The following is a 22,547-nucleotide window of genomic DNA, read 5'->3' on the forward strand; positions in this document are numbered from 1 at the left end:
GTGAGCGCTTCACAAACTTCAACATGCCCAGTAGTCCACGTATTACTTCAATCTACGAGGATGAATCAAAGTATTTGCCCTTATTTTTTTGGCCTAATTACGGCTGTAAATGGGAAGTCAACATATCCGTTCTTAGCGGCGGAGCTTTCTTGGACTGCACCGACCTCATGTGCCAGCAGCTCTGCTGCACGGCGCTGCTGTCAGTTCTTGAAGGTGGCGGTTGTGCTTTCCATGTCCACTGCGTACGAACAACGAAGTGTGGCAATGAGAACCACCACCATGCTCCGGTCATTTCCCCGGGAGCGTCTGGACCACCTGCCATACAGTCCGGACCTCGCCCTTAGTGATTTCCACGTTTTCGGTCCGCCGAAGAAGTTCCTGGCGGAACAGCGATTCACGTGCAACGATAAAGCCAAGACCGCAGTTCGATGGTGGTTCCACTGTGAGGCGAACGAATTCTGCCACAGGGGCACCTCAAATTTAGTGCTGTGATGATATAAATATTTCAACCGGAGTGGGCACTATGTGAAAAACTAGCGTAAAGTACGTGCAATAGTACGTATATTTGTTTGACCCTCATGGTGCATTATTTGGCTAATAAAAAATAAGGGCAAAGGCTTTTTGACACGCCCTCGTACGTATTTGTGGCTACAGTCGTTTTCGTTGTGATATTCCTTACGTTTTCTATAACTTTAATACCTAAATTTTCAAACTGTGATACGCTTTTTCTTTTCGAAGTACACGAAGACCGTAGGACTTTGCGCATATGTGTGCTCATTGCTAAGTGTTGCACATATAACGCAATCTTTCGTTGAATAGGGTCAAGTTGATTAGTCACAAAGTCATTTGAAGTCAGAATGATGAAGTTTGAGCAACTCCATTATTTCCAGGCTGGTGATGAAGCGCCATATTAGCGATTCCCATATACACCAGCGCCAGATTTCTTTCTAGTAATTCTTGTGCGAAACTCAATGGCGGTGTGCCTGGTCTCCGAGATTACAATGTCGCACCCGTCGAGGTGATCTCAGAGGCCGTTGTTGCGTGTGCCCTTGTAAAGTCTACGCGGTACTCGCCTTGATCCACCTGTCGGCTTTGGTGTCGTAGCTCTCGATGTAAGTGGTCGGCCCACCCGCCATCCAGCCGCCGATGACGAACATCACCTCGTGCGGTATGCGCGGTCGTGCGAACACGGGCGTGGGCACCTCGTCGTTGTGAACCACCACGTCCAGGTCGTACAGAAAGCGCAGGGTCTGTATCACACGTGGCCTGCGTGCCGAAGACAATCACCCGCGGAAGTTGCGCACAAGCACATCATCGTACACCTGGGACCGTTATGACAGTGTCACGTGGTACACCAGAGAGAAGGGGGGAGACAATGCAAAGCTTTATAATAGCAACAAGCAAATGTCAATGCCTCGCGTATGTTGGAGGGACACTAAAGATTAAAAAGAAACATTCGAGCTGCAGCAGTAAATTGCCATTCTATATACTACAGAAAAGATAATACTTTTACCATGAGGGGGGGTGGCCTTGCTAAGGCCAGAAAAGACGCAAGAATGAAATGTGGTTGGCGACGCCACCTTGAAGTTTCTGCACGCACCCTCTGTGACGTCATGGACGGCGATTAATTTTTGTATCCATAAAGATAGAATTCATTCTATTCTACAGAAGCAAAAGAGTCAAACTATCAATTTTCGAGAGCTATTGCTGCGCAAGAAAAGCTAAAATGCGAAAAAATACATGGAAATTCGCGACGTCACACTCGCTGGTGCCGAGGTTACGACAGGAACTTCAAGAAATGGAAATTTGATGTTCCTTTTCTCCTTTAGTATTCAACTGTTTCCACAAAATTACCGACCGTAGAGTTTGAAAAGAATATGTTATCAGGCTTAACTGATTTACCGTTTCTCTGTAGTCTCTCTTTAGGAATATGGTGTTTGTTACATTGCGCATAATCCATGCTTTATCAAATTTTTTTGGGCCTGTACATGATCAATCTAATGAATACATTGTTCGATGAGCTCAGATTTCAGCACAACGAGGCGTTTGACGCGCAAATGCAGTTGCGGGAGACGGACGCGGTAACGCTTAACGTACGTAGCGTTTACGCACGCTATAACGAATCGCATTTGCGAAACATGGCGGCAACCGTAGCCTTTCGCCTCAGTATGGGCGGTCGTGGTGGCTTGGCTCTTGATATCATTGATCGCGAATAGATGGTAAATTAAGAGTTGGCCTACTGCCAGCTCACTCGAATGCATGGTACGAGTGACTAGTCCGCTCAGTTTCCGAGTTCATTCGACGATTGTGACGCCCGCAGGGCTGACATAGAATGGATTTTCTTGACTTCTAAAGGCTCGACTCCAGTACCCAGATGGCCCCAAGCGTTCTTACATTTTGTTTAGTTTCCATACCCGTGCGTCAAACTAAAGCTCAGTCCAAGTGCACCGTAAGTTTCCGCGTATCTGTGTTCAACATACGTAAGGCACCGTACTTTGTTCTAAAACTGTTTGATAATCCACCCTTTTCTCCGATAAATAATATATCTGGCTTTAAAACAGCAGTATTAATTCATAGGCAACAATGCGGATACATCATGCGGGTACAACAATGCGAATACATAACCTTATTACACAAACGCCGCAGGCCTTTGTGCAATGAGCTTATTTTCCAAATCTATTCGAAGTTCCCTAAGCCTTCAGAAAGGTTTTAATTTGCACTAAGTGTACTGAAATGAAACCGGTACAGCTTCCGCAAGAAGCTGACCTGCTTTTCTTTTACAAGAAGTATGGCACGAGATCTGAAGCTTAAACACAGGCCTAACATGGAGCGAAACGCATGTTATTGCGCCGCAAGCGTGCGTCTAATTGTCGTACAAAAATCCCTCACGTGACCTGATCCTAGGTGCCTAGGGACAGCATCGTTTAGGGATTTTTGAGAAGGCGCGATGCTGGCGCCGAGCGACGCCGTGGCGTGTTCGTCCTCGGCGTGATCGTTCTCTGGACCGCGCGTTGTTCAACATTGCTCATGTAATCGTGCGTGTGTTGCTTGTGTGTTGGTTGTAGGTTCTGTGTTACTTGGCGGAAAGCCGTGAGTAGTGGCGGTGCGGCAATGCGGCTTTGGCCTCGATGAGCTCTGGCACTACATAATCTGCGTTGTGTGACCCGTGCTTTCTTGAGAACCCGGCGGTGGTGACAATTGAAATATCGAAGTGGCCTAGCGCCTCGGCAGCGAAGTTCTGCGAACCGCGATGTGGCGTCGCCGTGTCCGACTTTGCTTAACGGACATCGAGGGATGTGCTGCTCGTTGCAAGTCATGTAAATGCAACTGTGTCGACCGCCCACTGTTCAGCGCTGAATGTGTGTTTGGTGTGCTGTGCTTGAAACGAGTGGTGCAGCCGTGCAGCGGGGGTGGCGGAGGAGCAGAGTGGCTTAGGGTTTGCGCGTTCACAGACATGTGCTCCCGTCTTGGTCTCATTAGCGGCTGACGCGGGATTGTGGCGTGCTAGCTCCTTGCCTAGTATGAAGTTTACGACGCTAACACACAGCATGTTCACGTTTTTCCGTGCAATATGTCATTTTCATGACGGCCGAGTTGAAAACGAGACATATAGTGGTCTTTGCGTTTGTGTGTTGTAAATTACTTTCTATTGTGGAAGTTCTGAGAGTCTTATTACGCAAGGAGTGCGAACGTAAACATAAACACATATGTGTGTCTGAAATTTTGAATTACCCATAATACCCTTTACGACTGATAAGTGGGCTACACGGCCTGTGTGAATCAGCTACCGTATGTTGCGACGCTCTTTCGTGTGGTAGACTGATGCATGGTGCGCGTTTATTTCTGTACTGTTGTAAAAACCATTTGTTTATTCACTCAATACAAATGTACGGCTTCTTCGCCGCAGTACAGCTTAGTTACGCGGTGAAGCATACTAGAAGTGGGAGGGGGCCGTTATCAGCCAGCATAGTATGTCCACTTAGGTGACCTGAGAGGCGGCGGGTGCGCGAGTGTACAATTTAAGAACTCTTATTATGTCCAGTGACAGTGGAGATCATTAACTGTAGCACCAAAGTAGTGGACCACTACCAGAACAAAGGCATGTAGTATGCCCATCTCAATTCTTGTGCTTATGCCAGTCTTATTTTTTACAGCAATAGCTGCTATGGGCTAACTCCCCTGGTTGTTCTGATGTCTACTGGTGTTGTCACTGGAATTCCCGAATTTCTTGCTAGAGTATTGCAAATAAAGTTCTCATTGTGCTGCGAGGATTTAAACATACGATCAAAAGAGTGGCAGTCCACAATTCTACATTTCAGCCACTCTGCTGAAGGTACAGTCGTGGTGAATACTGATCCTGGAGAGCGTGATCTAGCCAACAGGTGCCTAGATTGGCTAACACCTGCTCAATGTCTGCATACTGTATATAGAGCTGGCATCCACACCTTCAAGTTCTTGCACATCACCTTCCCACTTGTGAAGGCAGTCCTATGTTAAGTTTTCTTCTTGCATGTGATGACAATGATTGGGTGCATCTGCTTCATTAATCTTCTTCTAGTGCTTGGCTTCTCAGATTTACTGGATGGAGCTGTTGGTGTCTTGTTTTCCTCAAGCAAAGCGCGAGACATAGCAATGCGTAGCCCAAATATAGATTTGAGAAAACCAAAACGAATTCAGCAGTAAGAAGCTAAAGGGTTGTTTTGGTGTAGATCAGTGGCTAAGTCCGGATATGAAAGAGGAGGAAGAAAAGCCGAGTCTTTCCACTTCAACACTGAGGCACAACTCCCACAAATAAATAGGACTCTTACTTATTTTACTTTTTTAAGGAGATTACCGACTTGCATTGGCAAGTGTTCACAACACTTCAGCAAACACTGCATGAACTAAGCTTCCTGTGCATATTTCACCAGCTACTGCATCATTGTTTCACATTATGAGTGAAACTGCAATTTTCTTTATGCCACAACTCGCCCAATTTTGTGTTTTGCAGTGGGATGTTAGCAGTGCTAATAAGGCACCTAAATACTCCGATGAATAGTCATACAGAGAAAAAAGAAGTAAGAAAGCAGTGGCTTTTTGTGCGTAGACTATGCATACACCTGGTGCTCTTATGGTCATTTTTTCCCTATCCGCTCAGCCATTCTAAACAAGTAAAGTTTATACACAATTAGTTTATATACAGACCACAACTAAACCACAGGTATCGTTGGTAAGCAAAGTATATTTATTCGGTGACATTTTCTGCAGCCCTGCTATTGAGCTTTCCTTCCTTCCTTTTCAGCTGTGCAGGTTCACTAAGAAGTGATGATACAGTTTGACAATTTTAATCATTGAAAGACTTAGCGAAACCTTTTTCGGTTTGTTTTTTCTTGATTTCAGACTCTGCACATTGCATTTTAAGGCATGTTTTCTGTGTTTGTTGCTTTTTCTTTATGGGTAGGGCATGTCAACATTTTTTACACCATTTCAAGTATGTGGTGCCATAGACTGTTCTTAGATGAAGTCTTGCCCTTTCATTCTGCACAATATGATATCGGTTTTTTGTGTCCAAGGCCGTTTTACAGCGTGATTGTAGCATTTTGCTAAGTTTTGCCTCTGTCACCCAAGCTTGAAAGATTGCTACCCACTGGTGGTGGCATGACACATGCCACGTTTCTTTTTCAATAAAAGGAAGTCTGTCACTTATCCTGTGCACTGGTTGCCTTTTGTCTCTTTGAATTGCAATTTGTTGCCTATATTTGCTCTTTTGTTGCATTTCAGATTAGGAATGGCTATCATAATTGACATTTAACCATATTGCACACAATGTGGATGATATATAATTGCAATATATGGCCACCATAAATATAATAGAAGTTAATAATTCAAGAATAGTGCCTTTGCATGGTGGTCCAGCCATGAATTGTGGCTATAAGGTACCAGCGCTGCAGATAGCACTGCTTGTGCAGAATATAGTGCAGCTCTACTACTTTCAACCATCATTGTTTTTATCTGCATTTCTATAGCTCCAGTTTCTGTGAACAATACACATCCGGTGGAAGGGTGGCTTGCACCTGCAGTTGGGTCCAATGAATAGCCAAATTTCTGCCCGTTTTCATGTTACTAGCATATTAGTAAAGGCAGTCGTTTTTATAGTAGCCTGTTTGCCCAGTGTAGAAGCCGCTGCAGGGTGTCGGGATCTCATACACATCTTCAGCTTTGCAGGGGACACAGCATCTGGCACATAGTTTGTCACAGGCCATGTATTCAGGGCAAGTTGAGTTCACTCACTAGCAAAGGGAGAACCAAGCTTGTCGGATATGAAGTAAACCGCCTGTATACTCGGTGGCCTTCATTTTGTGTGACATATGTGGTTATAGCGACCCTTGTTTTAAGCACTTCTTGTCTAGCAGCGGTCGTTTGCTTTTTGAAACACTCAGGATAGCTTTCAGCAAGCTGGACAGGAATAACGCTGAAAAACCAGCAGATGTTAATTGTCGCACTTATCATGCGAAGCTTCATACAGTATGATGAGGGCGTAAATAAATGAGGGTGTTCCTCAAGGCCTTGTAGCACATGTTGCGAGTTTGGAGCAACATGATGTATAGCACTTTTTTGATCGCATGCTATAGGTTTAGCAAGTGTGGCCATGGTTGAAGTGCAGTGCAAGGTCAAGAAAACAGATATCTATGAGCAGCACCCTGGTAAGGAGACTCTGGGAAAACTAGTGGGAAGCCTGTTGAAGATCTGGTTGACCCACTTGCTGGCTCCACCAGGCAAAGTATAATAAAGAGAAGGAAGTCATCAACACATCAGAAGGTTTTTACATATAAACACTGTGCTAAGGTCATAACATGCCAACAAGTCTTAGTGCGCAGGCTATGCACGACCAACTACATATGCCTTCTGTTCGGACATTGCTCATTGTAACTAACAAGGATGGAGTGGACAAAAAAAGAACAGCAGCTCCATTAATTTAGTTTCACTGGTATCGACTGTGTTTTGTAAGCGTACATTGCCATACTCCCCAATGCCTTCTTGGGTGACATCAGCAAAGACCAGCTTGAGGCAAGGGGTAATAGACGTCTTTACAAGCTAAAAATGCATGAATGCATGGAGAGCACATTGTGTCCAAAAAGTAGGCACTTCACAGGGGCACTGGAGAAGGAACAGGTTATTAACAGTGGGCAAAGACAAGCTACTAAACACCCAACACTGTTGCCATGTAATGACCTCTGAAACAATCCCTCTTAAAGAGGAAATCATCTTTGTGTATCCATAAAGAGGGCAGATGGGCAAAGCCCCTTCAGTAATGCTGCCAGCTTCAAAAGCCTATTTTGCACATCCTGAATGCTTCCTCCTTAAGACTTTGCTGGGTGCAAGCATTCTACTGTCCAAAAGCTGTCATTGAGAGCACTGTTGGTTTGGTGGCAATAAAGTTCAGAAGCAATTGCAACAAACCTCCCTTCCTAGTTGGCCTGGATGCTCACGGTGCTTATGAAGCAGCACCATGAGGCAAGCAAGGTGAATGGATGCCTCCAAGCCCTTGTTCGTTTATCACACTGTTCTGTTAGTACCAACCATGAGACTTGAAACCAACAAGCTCAAGCTCAGCACTCGCATGGTTACTGCGGAGGATTCATAAAAAGCACAAAAACAGAAAACTCAAGGGAAAGGATAAAGCACCATTTAACACTTAGTATTGCTACAGCCCACCCCCTTCTTTTATTTTGTCTGGTCGTGCTACATCTTTTTACTATATATAGGCATGAACTTAGGTGATGTTCCCAATCAGTGTCCAATATTTATATACACTATGTGCTGGTTCAATGATGTTCGAAACACTGCAATGGAAGCTTCAAGTAGAAAAGGTGCCTGGAAGAAAGAAAAAAAGCTGTGCTGCAACCATCTTGGCAACATCTTGTCCCCTTAATAAAAGTTGTGCTTTCATATCAACTTGAGCCCTCCAGTTTAGAGTAAAGTACCAGTGCGCATATGAACAATGAATCAATTCTCAAAGAGCATGTGCAGTCCAGGGGCAAGAATCCGCATTGTGCTCCTGCATTGAAGGTGAATAACACGTACCATAATGGCGAATGTGCTTTAGTAAGCTTCATTGCAATATTAATTTGTAATGTACAAAGAATTGTCAATGAAGCTTACCACGAGCACAGATGCACTTGCAAATTATGTCACAATTGAAAGTAATGAGCACAGTGTAAACCTATGTGCCCTTTCCATTCTTAGTATGCTTTACTGCACGATGCTTATTTACACCCCTGTATTGCGGTATAGCAAGCTACAAAAGAAACGTTGCATAATTAGGCTTTTTACGATTATCTTTCTCGCAATACACTATTATTTCGCGGTGAAGCCTAAGCAATGTACTGCAGTGAAGCATACTAAAAGTGAAAAGGGGCCACTGTCACTGGACATAATAAGACTTCTTCAATTATACACTTGCGCAGCCACCGTCTCTCAGGTCACCTAAGTGGACATACTATGCTGGCTGATAGCGGCCCCCTCCCACTTTTAGTGTGCTTCACCGCGTAACTAAAATGTACTGCGGCGAAGAAGCCGTAAATTTGTATTGAGTGAATAAACAAGTGGTTTTTACAACAGCAAGAAGTAAACGCGCACCATGCATCAGTCTACCACACGGAAGAGCGTCGCAATATACGGTAGCTAATTCACACAGGCCGTGTAGCCCACTTATCAGTTGTAAAGGGTATTATGGGTAATTCAAAATTGCAGACACACATATGTGTTTATGTTTACGTTCGCACTCCTTGCGTAATAAGACTCCCAGAACTTCCACAATAGAAAGTAATTTACAACACACAAACGCAAAGACCACTATATGTCTCGTTTTCAACTCGGCCGTCATGCAAATGACATATAGCGCGGAAAAACGTGAACATGCTGTGTGTTAGCGTCGTAAACTTCATACTAGGCAAGGAGCTAGCACACCACAATCCCGCGACAGCCGTTAATGAGACCAAGACGGGAGCACATGTATGTGAACGCGCAAACCCTAAGCCACTCTGCTCCTCCGCCACCCCCGCTGCACGGCTGCATCAATCGTTTCAAGCACAGCACACCAAACACACATTCAGCGCTGAACAATGGGCGGTCGACGCAGTTGCATTTACATGACTTGCAGCGAGCAGCACATCCCTCGATGTCCGTTAAGCAAAGTCGGACACGGCGACGCCACATCGCGGTTCGCAGAACTTCGCTGCCGAGGCGCTAGACCACTTCGATATTTCAATTGTCACCACCGCCGGGTTCTCAAGAAAGCACGGGTCACACAACGCAGATTCTGTAGTGCCAGACCTCATCGAGGCCAAAGCCGCATTGCCGCACCGCCACTACTCACGGCTTTCCGCCAAGTAACACAGAACCTACAACCAACACACAAGCAACGCACGCACGATTACATGAGCAATGTTGAACAACGCGCGGCCCAGAGAACGATCACGCCGAGGACGAACACGCCACGGCGTCGCTCGGCGCCAGCATCGCGCCTTCTCAAAAATCCCTAAATGATGCTGTCCCTAGGCACCTAGGATCAGGTCACGTGAGGGATTTTTGTACGACAAATAGACGCACGCGCGCCGCAAGGCTTGAATCATCGTTGTACGAGTGAAATGGGGAACTATCCCACCGTTTAATCACCGCCTTTCTTGGCGATGGTTACGATTAGCTCCGTGGTCCAGCCTTACTATTGAAACTCCTGTTTCAACGAGCCAAAAGCCAGGACAATTGTTTATCCGCATGCTCACATGAGTAAGCTCACACCGCAACTTTAGTGAATGGTAAGTATCACTTTTTATTTTATTTTTTATTTTATTCTTTATTGTTATTGTTACGAATAGCTCCCTGGTTCCTCCGTATATTGCAACTCCTCTTTCAATGACCGCAACCCAGAATATTTGTGTATCCGCATGCTCACACCAATAAACGACATGGCGTCGCGTATCGCATCTATTTCGCAAGATTAGAGAGCTTTAGCAGGCCCCGCACACTCTCAAGTTCAACAAATGGCCACAGAGGGCGAAAAATCAATCGAGGCGCGTTTCAGCGTAAGCGCGCAAGTGGAGCTACTGTAATTTGGTCGAATAGTTTAATTTGTGCTTTCTCTGCTAGAGGCGCTGAACATGCTGAATTTTTTAATTTACACAAACCATTGACATGAACAATCGAGGTGTCTAAGGATGCTTTTTTACCTCAGGCAAATAGGCAGTTGATTTTCTTTTAATTTGATTGTTGAAGCTGCTTTTTAGTCATAGCGTCAGTGTTTTTGTGCTCGATTAACCACCGACAGCCGACAGCCTATTGGTATCGATGTGTTTCCTGGCCGTTGGCGTTCGAATACTACGGCGGTAAAACATTTTCGAAAGCATCCTGGTTTCGTCTGCGAGTCATTACATAGACTTGCTGTAAGAAGGTCTACTCTTGGCAAAGAATAGTGCTTCATTTTATTTAGGCGTTGACTATCATAATGAATGCGGCGGAGGTTGAGGGAGTACGCTTCAAGGTACGTTTTTATGCCGTTGATCTCCATAACACCGTAAGTACGCAAACCGATGTCGCAGAACACCCGATGCATCATTGTGTGTTCTCCGTCATCGCTTGTTTGCTGTATGCCTACCAATTCTTCATTTCTTCAAGTGTTGTATCCTCATTTTGTCCTTGTTCTCTTGTGCTTCACTTACAGTATGTCGTTCCGTCAGCTGTAATGCGCATTTGCAAAACCAATACGTTTGATAAGACGCAGTGGTTATCATAATTTCACTACACGTGTATTAAGCTGGCACATATGGTTCAGATACAGATACCTGTATGCGAACTTGCACGACGTTGATGCGGAGATTAGGAGAATTATGACACCCGTAAGGAAAAGGCAGCTGACGGCCGTATAAGCTGTTGCGTTCTTTCCGCCAAACTACCCGGCCTGGTAGTGCTGTAAAGATGCTGTATAAAAGCGACACGCGGTGACAGGGAAATTATTATACTTAGCAGCCGACCGTACGTTTTGTAGCTTAGGTCTTCTTTCTTGTGCGTTTGTGCTACCCTTATTAATGAGCCATCTCTTGACTATGTTCTTGACTATGTAACCGCGTTTGTGTGGATGCGTAGACGTGTGCTTTTTGTTGTACTTGTAAAATGCAAATAAAATATTTTCAGGCTTACTCAATCTTTGGTGTCGTGTGCATTTATTCCAGTCGAGGCCATCGTGCCATCTGGAAACCGCATTCTGTCAGTAGCCCTACACGAAATGCAACAGCTGGAGCGCGGCGGCACTACTCGGGATGCCCTTAAAAGTCAGTTCAGAGTGTGCCTTAACAAGATATGACTCAGCGCTACATGTATTCTGCTGCGCCTCGATCGTGCTCCCGCCAGTTTGGTTGCTGTGTGGCAAACGTAGCGCCTACATAAATATGTAGGCGCTACGTTTGCTACACAGCAACTAAACTGGCGGGAGCACGAACGAGGCGCAGCAGCCAGAAACCCAGTAAAGCCACAGAACACCTGGTAAAGCGTGTGCAAACCTGGTGAAGCGTGTGCAAAACCCCGTTTCCGTTTCCTGTTGTACAGCGCCACCTGTGGTCACATACTTTAGTTCACGACGCCACCGCTACGCTTATTTCCGTAGCACTGTGGAAGGTACAGTTTCCCTTCTCTAAGTTTGTATAGGTGTTCTGTGGCTTTAGCGTGTCCGGTATTCTGTTAAACGGGCGGAGTACCGGGTGGGCGAGGGCAGTAAATACGAGTGGCCGGAGCCGTGGCGCCACCTGATGGCGCAGAGCTCAAACAAAAAAGCACGGAGCTGAGATTGTAGTAAAGACGTGAGTTCTACTTCACTGCTGGTGTAAATTTTCAGCGGCGGCATGATCTCGTGCACGATTCCGCCGTGTGCGCAGCTGTGGAATTTGTTGCTTCCCTCGTCGAGTTTTCTTTTCCTCCATGATTTTTTGCACTGTTCTGCATGCGCGTGTTAACAACGGTTTAAAAAACAGTTCGCGCGAACAAACCGACCTGCAGCCGTCGTCGTCGACAATGTACTTGTGCGTCTTGATCTTCTCGACGAAGAAGTCGGTGTCCACGAGGCCCGTTCGCACGCACTCGAAGAGGCGCGCCATGTGGCGCGTCCGGGTCGCCGGGTCGAACTCGATCCAGCGCAGCGCGGCTTTCCACACGCTCTCCTCCTTGACCACGTTCAGGTTCTCGTCCGACAGGATGGACACCACGTCGTCCGCGTCCAGCCGAAGGAACTCGTCGCTGCGCTTGGCCACCTCGACGAAGTGCTCCATCAGGTAGCTGACGGGGGCGCGGCGGCAACGTTGAAGAGGGGCGCTCAGTTGTGAGAAAGGCTACATCGGGTTAGGCTTAGAAAGCGTGCTTTCAAAATTACATTTTGGTTAATAGCGCTGTAATATTTTCGATATTAGGAAGAAAATGTTTCATCTTTCTTTTCTCTCTCCTAATTTTGTGCCGCAACTGCGCTGCTCCGGCACGTTGGTGTGGCGTCACAGATTGCAAAGTATTTCTTTCGCGAAGAAAATAACTTGGGATTCTCCCCAAAAAATTAATATTATACCAAACTAGCTTCATAGAGCTCTTCGTAATTGTTTTACTGTGTTCTCCCGTTAAGCGGTTGCAGGGGAACGTTTCACCACTGAGTAGCCAAGCTTACGCCACCGTAGAATATCTTGCAGGCTCGCGGTGACAGTTCCAGCAGTTTTCACGCTACCCTTGCAACATCGTGACGTCAGCTCGTAAAGCGCAACGAATCTCCTTGAGATGTTGATTCCTCTTAGGAAAAACGATCACACAAACAATTGCAATGTTTCAAATGACGTTTATGGGGGAGGCACACAGCCGTACATGAGCTATTGAGAAGTGTGGGTGATTCCAAGAGGAGAAATGAGTGCTAAATCCGTCCTCAGTTCGGCTAACCTTCAAGTAGTCGTACTTGGTAGACTTTAATGTCTCGGCAAAAATTAACGAGGTTTATCCCTACGTAACAGAGTAGCTGCTTGGGCTGATTGGCAAAACCTTCTTTCATCAAGGAAAAAGCCCTATTTTGAGCACAATTCACGAAGAAGCCACGAAGGCGGCAAAGCACGGCACATTACCCGCCGTCTAATTTTATTGCTGCCACAGAAATATGTAGTCAGAGGCGAACGACGTAGAAAAGATCAATTGGGAAATACGTTCGCACAACCACAAGAAAAGCACATGGCAAGGCTAGCGTAACGCTTGCCTCGAACTGACAGGTAATAAGTATTGCTCTCTAATAATGCAATGGGAGGCAAGCTTACACACTGGGTCCCCGTTGCACGTATGTGAAAAGCTTCAAAAAAATCTCCCGCGACCTCTGGGCTTCAGACTTGGACATAAGTAGCACGACTTTAGAACCTGGTGGTATGTACCGTAGCGCTTATCAGAGAATTTTGAGTGTGGACTTGGGCATGAGGCGAGTTGCCGCGGCGTTTGTTCCCGGCCTGCTCACAGAGGACAAAAAATATTACTTTGACTCTGTCGCGCTCTCTGAATAATCACAACGAAAGTGACCCAAATCTTTCGGCGATTGTCACCGGCAGCGAAAGCTGGGGATGTGGGTGTGATCCCAAATGCAAACAGTTTCGAGCAAATTGAAAACACCACCTTTACGCTGTAGGGGGCATTGTAGCTCAGTAAAAGTGGTCCTGCTTGAAGCTTGCTAAGTTCAGATTTCAGCTGTTTCAGAATACAACGTTCTCCTTGTCATTGGTGAAATGTTTACTTTTATTGCGAAAGCAATTATATGGACACTGCAGGCGCGTTTTTGCCTTCGCCGTTATGTTCCGTGTAAAGTCCAAGGGCGATAACAACGTCGCCGCGCGTCGTATGCTTATGTGCGAGTGAAAGCACGCGAGGGAGGTCAACGAACGCGACTCAATCTGGTGCGCGCAAAGGACAAAACAGAGAGCAAATGCGCCGTCTTCCGTCGCGCGAAAGGCCGTGGGGGGATGGATGCGAGGGAGGGAGGGGCGGGGGGGCGGTGTTGTGCTCCGTCAACAACTGTGCATTCTGCGACCGGGACCAAGGTGAACTGGCGATTGCGGCTCAATCTCGCGCGCTGTATATCGAGCAAAGCGGGGATGCGTCGCGGGAGGGAAAGGGATGGCTTCGACCCCGCCAACAACCCCTGCAGGGCCGCGCGGTCGCATGCGCCGTATCTTGAAACGGATCTGCACACGGTTCATACCTTTGTGCGCGCTGTCCTCTAACCGCTCTTGTGTTGAAGCCGATAGATGGCGCGAAGGTCACTTCGCTTACTACTGCTGCCGCGCTTGCTCACACCAACGTTTTGACAGCGAGTGTCTGCGCTCATCGATTGCGACGTGTTCAAGTTTGCTTGTGCACGCTGACGCCATGCTTGTTTATTCAATTAGTAAGCGAACGTTTTCACGTTCACGTGGCCAATAAAACTACTATCCTTACTTCGTATACATGTTTACTAATTTGCTATCGCAATCGATGCTTCTCGAAAGTGCCACTTCTTTTATCCTTGCTGGTGAAATAATAACTAGGCCCGAGGAAACGCCGTTGATGTCCATGACATCACGGTAAACTAGAGCGGAAACTTCGAGGCCGAATCTCTGCTTCTCTTTTGTTTTACCATATATGCTGGTTTACCAAACCTCATATCAATGTAAAGGTATTTTTTTATTGCACAAGGGTTGTTAACTTGTATACCATGTCTTGCGTGAATTTAACTTGAGGGAGGTCGAAATTAATCCGGGGCTAAATACTACAATATCCACTGAAGCTTCTGTGTTTCTTTGGAAAGTAAAACCACATCAGTGAAGCAGCACAGGAAGTAGTGTCCATGGAATGGGGGGGGGGGGGGGGGGGGGGGCTACATCGCCAAGTATGGAGCCTTACACAAGGTCTGCATCAAGTGGTTTACGAAACTATATGAAAATACTGCGTAATGCAAGTCATTCGATTGCCTGGGAGTGCAATTAAGTTTAGCATTGCATTTTATCTCATCAACGGGCGTACAACATGCCGGAGGCTTTGGAACAGCACAAAAAGCAATCAGCGTGAGCGCTCTGTTACGCTGGAGCTTAGGAGGGGGCGGGGGAGGGGGGGGGGGCGAGTCATTAGGCCTACAGAGGCGGCCTCTAGATGGTTCTCTTGCGCTGCACTTGTACTTCGGCACAGAGAGACCGCCTCCTGACAAAACAGTCAGCACCGCGAGTGTTGAATTGTTATACAGCTCCTATCTAGCATTTTAACACAGTGGTGTTTTGTGTACATGAACCTCACTGAAGCGCTTAACGTTTAGGTTCCATCGTGGACACATGTAACACGCATAAGAAGTTACAATGTAGAGCCTCTTTTGCAACTAACCCGAGGGCACGATCTCGCGCCCCTACTTAAGGGTTTGTAAAAGATGGTATAGACGTCGCACCAAGCGTACAAGCTCAAATAATACTGACATAGCACGAAGTGGCGAACTAGAAGCGAAAGTATGCGTTCCAGATGGCCACAACTCTTTCAAGCCTCTATTGTCGACCATAGTACATCCCTTCAACTGGGTTACACTGTAACGCTGCACTGTTTCCTTCACTGCGGCATCCCATCGTGTACTCAAATCTGTCCGCCTTACAGATAAGCTCCAGCTCCTTTTCCCTGTAGCGCAAATATGAGTGACCGATCGCCCAGTAAATACGCGTGTACAAACGGAGGCATTTCATGTACAACAAAGGATCGTATATTATTCGTGCCCGAACACCGCTCTCACTCTTTGGCCTTGGCGGCGAGGTCAAAGCAGTTGTACATTTTGGCCAGGTTGTGGATGGAGAGGCAATTTTCGGGAGTCATGATGGAGAGGAGGAAGTCGCAGCAGTCCTTGATCATGCCCATGACGCAGAGGTAGTCAGCAGCTTTGAGCAGCCTCTCCACGTTGTCGCAGCCCACCCACGTGATTCGCTTGTACGCGAACTCCACGATGATGGCCAGGGCCTCGCTGGACACGCCCTGCACTAGGACCTCGCACCGGCCACCGCTGCTTAGATGCGAGCTGAAGAGGGCTCTGAATGAATACAGTGACGTGAAAAGAAAAATAATTTCGAGGCGTTTCTTCAGGCTGAAGTTACACGAGAGGCTCCGCTATCTACAACCAGTTTTCCTTAGAATATTCTTCATTGCCGGTTTCTCAGCCTACATATGTGAAAAAGAAACGTTCGCTAAGCATGCCTGGTGCTGTGAGTACATCCCTTGTTTACTCCTCTCTCAATGCTTTTTGCATTACCGTTTCTTTTGTATAGCTTTGTATAGCTTACCGTTCCTTTGTAACCACTCCCCTCTACAATGCATTTGCGTTTGAGGGTATTTGAAATAAATAAATATCTACTTGTGATAATTTCTGAGGATATCCCCAGTTTCCAGATATGCGTTAGCCAAGTGTGCGACGAGATGCATTACTGTTATAAGTTATTTTTGAGTTTCATAGCATAAAATTGTGCTTTATTAAAAATTAACTAAAACAGTTCATTTTTACCGCAAGTTTGGCAGCGCCTAAGTGAACCTGATGCTAATTTCGAAATTGATTATATGTGAATGAGCGTTGTGTAATCATTGGATTAAATATTTACAATGACCTGATTAGTTAAAAGTTTGTTAGCAAAACCTTATGATGTATCTAATTACGAATTTTGACGTTTCTTGCACGTAATGTCCGCCTCATTAAGTAATCCGGATGAACAAGTAGGTTTCTGCTGTATGCAACAGGCACGTTCTTAAAGTACTGTCAACTTAAAAGAACACCTGATACCACCACTCAAACTCTTGCTTTCGACGACGTTCTTCAGCTCCTCAACTTTCAGTGCAATTTATAAAAAGACGCTTCAAAACTTTTTCTTCAATAAGTAAACAGTTTATCTGCATCTTTTTAAAACCTAGTTCAAATGATTTAATTTTTTTCCTATTTTCCTTCAAGCTTAACGTTCTCAGTTAGTGTATTCTGGCAGCCTGTTAGTAAGTTCATAGTTCTATTCTCTCTGTCACCTGCGTGTATTACATTCTCTTTAAGGAGATAAATGAGAAGCCTGAAACTAAGGGTCGAGTGACGAGAGTCGCGTGGTCACACGCGGCGGGCCCATGACGCTTCTGACGTACAACACCATGTGGGAGATTCAACCGTTACTTCCCGATATGCCCAGCAAAATGCCAAGTAGGCCCCACAAAATACTTCAACATCAGAGATAGAGCGACGTACATACATTATGTGTGTATTATGTGTGTATTATTCCTGTTCCAAACACGAGGCATGGGCCCTCCCCCCTTCTTCCCCGAAATTACAGTGTACCAGGGACACCTGGTTTAAAACTAGGTGCCACGATAGTCACCTGCCCTACACTGCCTCACCAGTCAAGTTCGAGCACCCTCAAAAAAAAAAATTCCTGGCTACGCCACTGGTTCTGCTAGCTGCTCTCACGAACTGCCGTATTGTGGAGCAGGGTGTGAGACCGGGCTAGTTGATATTCCATGCTGAAGTGACTAGCACAAGAGTGCACGTGGGGCATTAAAAAGGCGACAAGGACAAGCTTATTCTTGTCTTTTTAGTGTCTCTGGTCCAGTCTTGCGCTAGTCACTTCAGCGTATCGTGGAAACTGTTTAGTCAATAACGTCCCAGCTTTCTTGTACACCTGCAAATATGTCAACAAATACGGAAATGTGCAGCCTTTATGCCTATTGCTGCACAATTCAAGAGCAGTGTCTTTACGGAGTCACTGGTCGAGGTCGCATGTAGTTCTAAGCTGGCGACATCACAAACCGCAATGACAAATGGGTTCTGCGGAATCCCGCAAGGCGCGGGAAGTGTCATGAAATGGGAAATTGTCATTAACCCGAATGTGCTATGAAGCTGCAAACAAAAGGTTTCCTTTGTAGCTTCGCGCTACATTCGGGTGTATGACATTTCTGCCTTTTCACAACCAGCAATAAAGCTTCATGTTTTTCATGCTCATCCTGTACCAAGCCAGCAATGCGAACGATAATTGAATTAAAACTTGGTTTGCAAGCAACTCAAGGATGTATATAGTCTAAGTTTTACAATTGCAGCGCTCGGAGATCACTGTACCTATGCATTGGTGTTCAAATCAAGCAAAGATGAAACGAGTGAGATGGCTCATAGCTGAACTTCTGTGAACAAAAAAAAAGTGGCCGCAGTCTGCTCATAATTCTATCACCTTAAAAACTAGTCAGTCATTGCGCCAACTAAAAACTGACTCATATGGACAAGCGTTTGTTGTTTTGACGTGACAGGCGGGGCATTACTGATTTTCCCTCACTTCCAGACATATCTGAGAAGGCAGTGCACTTCGTCATTAGTTTCAACACAGTAAGGTACAAGCCTCAGCGCGTCGTTATTAAATTCACACGTCTCAATCTTCGACGTAATGAAGTCGTAGTGGCGGAAAAGGCCAAGAGATGCGAGAATCTTCCCACGTGAGCACTTACGTGAACACTTAAAGTTCTTCCTCGTTACGGATTTCTCCTCACCTTTACTGAATTAACCGGTCGCACGTTTCCTCCTCGCTATAACTTTACATAATGTTTAAATGTGCCTTCGTCGTGCCAATGCGGCACTGGCGTTTACCTACAGTAAGCGCCGTCTGTCCAACGTATACCTGAAGTACTCGCTGCAGCTGGCCATGACGACCCTGTGCACGGGGAACTGACCGCCGTCTGTGGTCTTGAGGAGGCCGTCGCAAAGCACGCCCGAGCTGCGCAAGTCCCACAGGGCCTCCAGGGTGTCCCTGTTGAGCACCTCCTCGACCGTGTCGCCGCTGTTGCCCATCCTCGCTGCGCGGCTGCCGACCGTCGCCCCTCGCCCGGAGGACGCCTTGGTCCTCGTCGCCTTGCGCGTCGAGGGCGACCCCTCGGCCGTCCGTGGGACGTGCAGCAGCAACACAGCCGCCCTTACTCGCTGGCGCTCGTCTTTCTCTTCCTTCAGCCGCTGTCGCGCGGGCGCCATCGCCATCGCAGCGTATATACGGTGTTGCATCGCCATCGCTACGTCGGCGTGGCGCCTGTGTACGTAATGCATTGCGAATGCCTCACATGACCCGCTCATTCTAAGCTTTGCCTACACACCAGCCATAACCTAACCCTTAGTTACCGCCAAGCATAAACTAAGTGCCGCATTTATTTTACCAAGGACACAGGGGGAACTTACTACAAACCTCGTGTAACGCATGAAAATAACGAAAGAACAAAGAAACAGGGATCGATAATTATTGGCAACGCACCGAATTCAGCTAGAAAGGGCTATATTTATTCACACATTGCTCTTACCATGCTCTCCCTCACGCCCCCCCCCCCCCCCCCCCGGTCGCCACTGAATGCAAATTTGGTGTACCGTAATGTTCTATCGGTAGAGTCGAAAATAAAGCTTAAAATGGTCGTATAACACTCTCGAGCACATGTTAAATAAAGTTTGTTACAAAGTTTGTGTGGTCTGCACGCATTTAACCTAGTACGCTTATTTGCCATCGCGTTCCTCTCATGTTTCCTAAATTTTATTTTGGTGACATATGTAGTTATGCCCGGGCAGCGGGCTAAATTTTACACTGCTCATAAAACACCCTCCTAACGCTGCGGTGCACTTGTATCGGTGATTTATCGCACAGCCTCCTAATAACCAACGCACTTGAAACTGCGCCTACATGTAACCAATTACGTGAACCTTATTTTTTTGCAAAATATAAACAAGGTGCCTCCTTTAGTTCACTGAGGACACCGTGGCAACACACTGAGAATCGCGAATAACGCATGAAAATGAGGAGAAAACCGGAGTTTAATCATTATTTGCGACGCTTATAATTAGGTTGGAAATTTGAAAGTTTTGCTACGCATTACATTTATCATGGTCCCCATTTGTGGACGAAATCGAACTTCGTGTATTTTACAGTTGCTTTAGGACTTTGGGAAACACAGCGGATAACGGTAGTACGACACTGTGAAACGTTTGAATGAGTGGTTTCCCAGAAAGGCTGTAATTAACATACGCAGAATAAGCATTCTTCACTCATCACTGGCAACATGTTACCTATTTCAACGAAATATAAACAATGTGGTGCACATAATTCACCGAGGAGCGCAGGCAAACAAACTATATATGTCTCGTGTAATGTCTAAAAGAATGGGGAGAAAATGAGCATTGAGTAAACATTTTCAAAGCACATAATTAACACTTCTCCTACACGTCACCGATATAATGGGGACCGCTGGCAGTTTCGTCCATCTGGATCTGTAGAATTGCTGATCAGCATTTTGGACCCCGAATAAATTGCGGTGCGATTGCACAGCTTTCTTTTTCAGGCATAAAATATTAATTTCTATTGTCAATCACGCGAGCACGTGTGCTCATTATATCACTCGCATACGTAATTTCTTTTTGACGCGAAAGCGTCAAATGGCTCATTGAGCGAGAAATGCGGCGTCGTGCGTCTGCAGCAGAGAAACAGCACCAAATTTCCCACAGGCTACGCCGCCACTTCACGAGCGCGCGTCTATGGAGCAGAAGAGAACAACACCTCCTATGGCAGTAGTGCGCCAGGCGTCTTGTGAGGGTCTCCCCATCGCCGGGACACCATGACCCTCGCTCTGGCTCTCAGATGCCTGGGTTATCCGCGCCTTCCTTGTCCGCGCAAATTCTCGCCTGCGTTCTAACTGCGCCATGGCAAGACCAAATCAAAACGCGCCAAGCGTCTCAACGCGTTCGCTTACCCTCTAGAAGTTAATAATTCGAAGGATGCTCTCGATACCTTAGATGCTCTCGGATTTTTAAAGCGAGAGCTTTACTAACCTCGTCGAGCCGAGTTTCGCCGTCGCCGCGAATTTTACTTTCATAAGAACGCAGCTGCGCTTAGCCTTGGCAACGCATCACGTGACTCACCGCGCCGAGCTCCAATCATTGTTAATCATCAGCGTGACTCACCGCGCAGAGCTCCGGCGCGGTGAGTCACACTGATGATTAACGATGATTGTTTACCTAAGTATAGTAATTACAGCTAAGTCAAAGGTTAACCAAGTGAAACCCAGGCTTAACCAGGCTAAACCAAGCTTTCGCTTTGCATATCCAGGGTTAGCTGAGCTGAGCCGCAGCCAATTTCTTTTGTTTGATGGCCGAAAGTGACGTCGCAGAGGCAAAGTAGTAGATAGTATAGCAGCGCGCCAATGTGGGGCAAGTAGGCTACCAATGCTAATATAAAAATTTGGTAGTGTTGTCCGGAGGGCAAGGCATTGAGAGCGATAGCAAGGTATAGCGTTTCTTGAACAGCTCGGACAGTGTCCTAACTACACGTGGTTGAGACGTGTTGGCAACCGCATACCTAGTTTCTCACAACGTTGGCGTCATGAACGTCGCCCATAGCGTTGCAGGTGTCTGACCTCAAAGGTGCACGGGACGAAAACGACGGCAAAAAGTCGGCGTTGGTCAGCGCCCAGTGAAGTGTCAAACACCGTTAGGTTGAAGTTTGCTGCTTAGAGCGGAAAATACATACAGCGGCTCACAAAGAACGCTACTGTGCTTAAAGTGCGCGGGAGCACAACTTTCACGCCGGCAGCGGCGGCAGCAGCAGGTGCCGGCAGCAGCGATTGAGCGTCTCGTTGATGGTACGTCCACTCCGCTTCGTCATTTTTGCAGGCAATCACACTCCCCGTCCTGGGGAACCTCGACGCCTCCGCGCGCCAGCGGGGCGTGAGCGGTCAATGGCGGGACAGCCCGACGACGACGGCGGCCGCGCTGAGGGCATGAATGCGCTTCGAATGTCAGTCTACTTGTCGTCGCGATTAAGCCGATCCTGCCAGACGCGCGTGATCAGTGACGTGCGCCAATAAGTCCACAAATAACAATACGAAGAAAGCTTGATTGTATCATGGTCCCAGCCGTCCTCGCTCCTGGAGGTGGCGCTCAGTTAACGAATCCGAGTAAAGGCCATATGCTTAGACCTCTGGCGCTTCGTAGAAGCGAGGAATTTCCAGTTCCGAATCTCATTAGACAGCTGTTGTCCCTGCATAATAGAAGTATTGTAATAAATGGCACCCGATGTTGTCGAGAAGCTTTCAGAACCGGGGGCTGTTTAAAGAGTTCCTTCAGGTACTAAATTAGCATTCAGAATAATGTCGTGGAAGTGGACTGTACGGCAATGGAGATCTTGTAATACCGCATGCACCTTGCGAATAGGATTGAACCTGACTGCAGTCCAAGTACACTCTCACCTCATTGGTGGCTGTTAACTATTGTTTTCTACGTTAGTCAACTCCGCTGCATTCGTTGCTGCAATGAAAGCCTCATATATAGGCACATATAGCGGAGGGGGGGGGGGGGGAGGAAGAGGAAGGGCAAGGGGGGAGGCACTTGCCCAGAGCTGTTTTGTTTCATCTCATAGTGAGCGATTCGGCAGCAAATTCCAGCCAATATGCTTATGGCTTGATCGTTGTAACCAGCTGCTGTTGCTTACCTCGTTTCGAGCTCTTCAGTTGGAATGTGCTCCTCTAGC

General features: G+C 46.7%; 1 protein-coding gene across 1 annotated transcript in view; it reads right to left on the reverse strand.

Annotated features, from left to right (window-relative positions):
* The window catches only part of LOC126540891 (kelch-like protein 10), a 30,850-nt gene extending 11,868 nt beyond the window's left edge, over positions 1-18,982 (reverse strand). Inside the window, exons 1-4 of the mRNA XM_050187714.3 lie at positions 18,672-18,982; positions 15,782-16,072; positions 12,022-12,303; positions 1,074-1,266 (exon numbers count right to left, since the gene is read on the reverse strand). Coding sequence (XP_050043671.2) covers positions 1,074-1,266; positions 12,022-12,303; positions 15,782-16,072; positions 18,672-18,841 — 936 coding nt within the window. The 5' untranslated portion in view covers positions 18,842-18,982. The remainder of the gene's footprint in view (positions 1-1,073; positions 1,267-12,021; positions 12,304-15,781; positions 16,073-18,671) is intronic.
* Positions 18,983-22,547: the final 3,565 nt, after the last annotated feature.

This window comes from Dermacentor andersoni, chromosome 2 (genome assembly GCF_023375885.2).
Source record: "Dermacentor andersoni chromosome 2, qqDerAnde1_hic_scaffold, whole genome shotgun sequence".
NCBI classification, from domain to species: Eukaryota; Metazoa; Arthropoda; class Arachnida; order Ixodida; family Ixodidae; genus Dermacentor; species Dermacentor andersoni.